This window comes from Sphaeroforma arctica (genome assembly GCF_001186125.1).
Source record: "Sphaeroforma arctica JP610 unplaced genomic scaffold supercont1.614, whole genome shotgun sequence".
Classification (NCBI taxonomy): domain Eukaryota; class Ichthyosporea; order Ichthyophonida; genus Sphaeroforma; species Sphaeroforma arctica.
The window spans coordinates 36,854-39,353 of record NW_014039944.1 but is presented as its reverse complement, the minus strand read 5'-3'; the positions used below and the strand labels follow the sequence as shown (position 1 = coordinate 39,353).

At 42.5% G+C, this 2,500-nt stretch overlaps 1 protein-coding gene across 1 annotated transcript in view; it reads left to right on the top strand.

Annotated features, from left to right (window-relative positions):
* SARC_07621 (CMGC/CDK/CDK10 protein kinase) overlaps nucleotides 1–1,967 on the top strand; it is a 4,015-nt gene extending 2,048 nt beyond the window's left edge. The window contains exons 4-5 of the mRNA XM_014298433.1: nucleotides 885–1,087; nucleotides 1,906–1,967. Coding sequence (XP_014153908.1) covers nucleotides 885–1,087; nucleotides 1,906–1,919 — 217 coding nt within the window. The 3' untranslated portion in view covers nucleotides 1,920–1,967. The remainder of the gene's footprint in view (nucleotides 1–884; nucleotides 1,088–1,905) is intronic.
* Nucleotides 1,968–2,500: the final 533 nt, after the last annotated feature.

Here is a 2,500-nt window from a genome sequence, read left to right as displayed (position 1 = left end):
TAGCTATAGGCTATGTGATGTACATATCTATATCCAGATTATGTGATGTCGTAAGTATCTATATTTAGGCTATGTAAGGTCGTACGTATCTATATTTAGGCTATGTAAGATCGCACGTATCTAAATCTAGACTATTTGATGTCGTACGCATCTATATTTAGGCTATTCCAAGTCGTGCGTATATATTTGTAGACTATGTGTTTCGTACGTATATATATCTAGTCTGTGTTAGACTTTATGTATCTGTACCCCGGCGATGTACGCCCAGGGGATTATAAAGACGCATGAGTGCGTGTTTCTGTTGATATATTGCGAGTTGCGCAAACTGTCATACTCGCTAATGTAGTTGGCACCTGGAACGTGCCAAGGGACGTATCTCTGGGAAGATGGGCTTATGGGGTGGATTCATGATCCTGTACAATGGGTGATATGTTGACAAGAGCTCGTTGCAGTCCTTGTGCTTTATTGGAGTACATAGAGAGCGGGGAGAAAGATACATTCAGTGAGCAAACTGCAACGCTTCACATCGTACGGGATACCGATATGGTGCTCTCTATTGGTTGACTCGTAACATATACGTATGTATGCGTGCCTGGATATACGAGTGTTGAGTCCTTATACGCGTTGTGTGAGGTCACTTCGTGGCGCATATCTGCCACACTGAAACTCGTACATTCAGGGGTCACTGGGTCGGTTGTATGCACCGAACAGTGGGCCTTTTAAAGGATGTTTTTTTCATATGTATGTAATCTAAAGGATATCTAATCCGTATACGAGTTTTCCGCTTGCACCGCGACCTGGATAAACCGCTGCCACACGCGTGCATAGTTGAAGTGATACTTGAACAGATACTGACTGACTTGTATTGGACTATATATCCACAGCATATATGTTGTCATGGAGTACTGTCACCACGACCTGGGCAAGCTCCTAGCACACATGCCTGTGGCATTTCTGGAGTCAGAGGTCAAATGCCTGGTGCTGCAGTTGCTCGAGGGTGTGCGTTACTTACACAGACGGTTCATCATCCATCGGGATCTGAAGGTGTCCAATCTCTTGCTCACAGACAAGGGCATCTTGAAAGTGGGTGAGTATATGAGCGTTTGATTATGTGCTATGAAGCAACTGCCTCGCTTGCTCTTCGTTAAGCGGTACTTGACAATGATTCAGAGTATGCGTTTAGGATATGCCTGTGCTTGTTCGTACGTGTTTGGGCTTGGGTTATCGGCCAGAGTCTTTCTTGTGACTAGAGATATGGATGAGAACATGGCTTCAGTAGTAGTCTCGAGATACGACCATTGTCAGTTGAATGTGTATATTTAATATCTATGTTCTTTATGCATGAAGTTGCAGTGCTGCCTGGCAAGTACACTTGTGAGCCATACATTTGATCGCATTCAGTTGCAGAAGGAGCACGAGATCGGTGTGATCATATCCCCACTCGATTCGCGAATATTCAGGCTTGCATGCCAATAAACATCATGAAGCAATCAATCTGGCACCTAAATGACGTTATGTGTGACAGCTACTATACGCTACTGCTGGGTATATACACGTTGTGCTCTCCTTTGGCTCATCTGCAGCCCTGTATGTATTTCTTCGTTTTGTCTTTTGTCATACTCGGAGACACAGCGTCTTCAATAACGAGTAGAATAATGAGATCCTTCCTTCATTTCAAAGAATAGAAAAACTCAACCATACAAATTTTAGTAGCTATGGTGTTTTGACGCCCATATTAGGAGATAATCGGTGCTCACTAGGTAGCTAGTCCGGGCATGCTTTATACACAATTTGTTCTAACTTAAAGAATATACGGTATGGCTTTTCGAAACTATAGCATTGATCATTTGCATGATTTTATCTCCATAAAACCATTCGCCAATTCCATACAACACTCTCCTTCAGCAGAACATTGTTAGTGTATTTGGGCTGGATGCCCTTGTACACCAGGAACAATGGTCCATGCGGCAGTTTAAGTAATAGACTGGTCGCATGAAGAGTTTATCTCGATCTCGAAGTGCATAGCATGACTGTACCGAACTACTAGCTACAGACGTAATGAAGGATCTTACAAAGTCGAGGATACACGGATATACACTAGCATGCACATGTACCACTCACTACTATGGTCTGAATCCGAACTCTTGAGCCCTCGCTGGCTGGATTGCTTTTTTCTATGGCCATCTCAGACCAATAGAGTGAGTCGATTTATCGGAGATGCAAATCGATCTGGAGGAATATACATGTTATAGATGTATACTATTTTGCATTGAGAGTTTTCAGTTTCCAGCAATATTGTATACACTAAACCCCGATGTAGACCATTAAAATATATACCGTCGACAAAACGTTGATATCTTGCTGATGCGACAATTTGTAGATTAGACTGACGTATGACTTTGTTGTGTTACACCAGACATCTTCCAGTTAAATGTGTGTGTGTGTGTGTGTGTGTGTGTGTGTTTATGTGTGTGTATGTGCACATAAATATATTATTTCG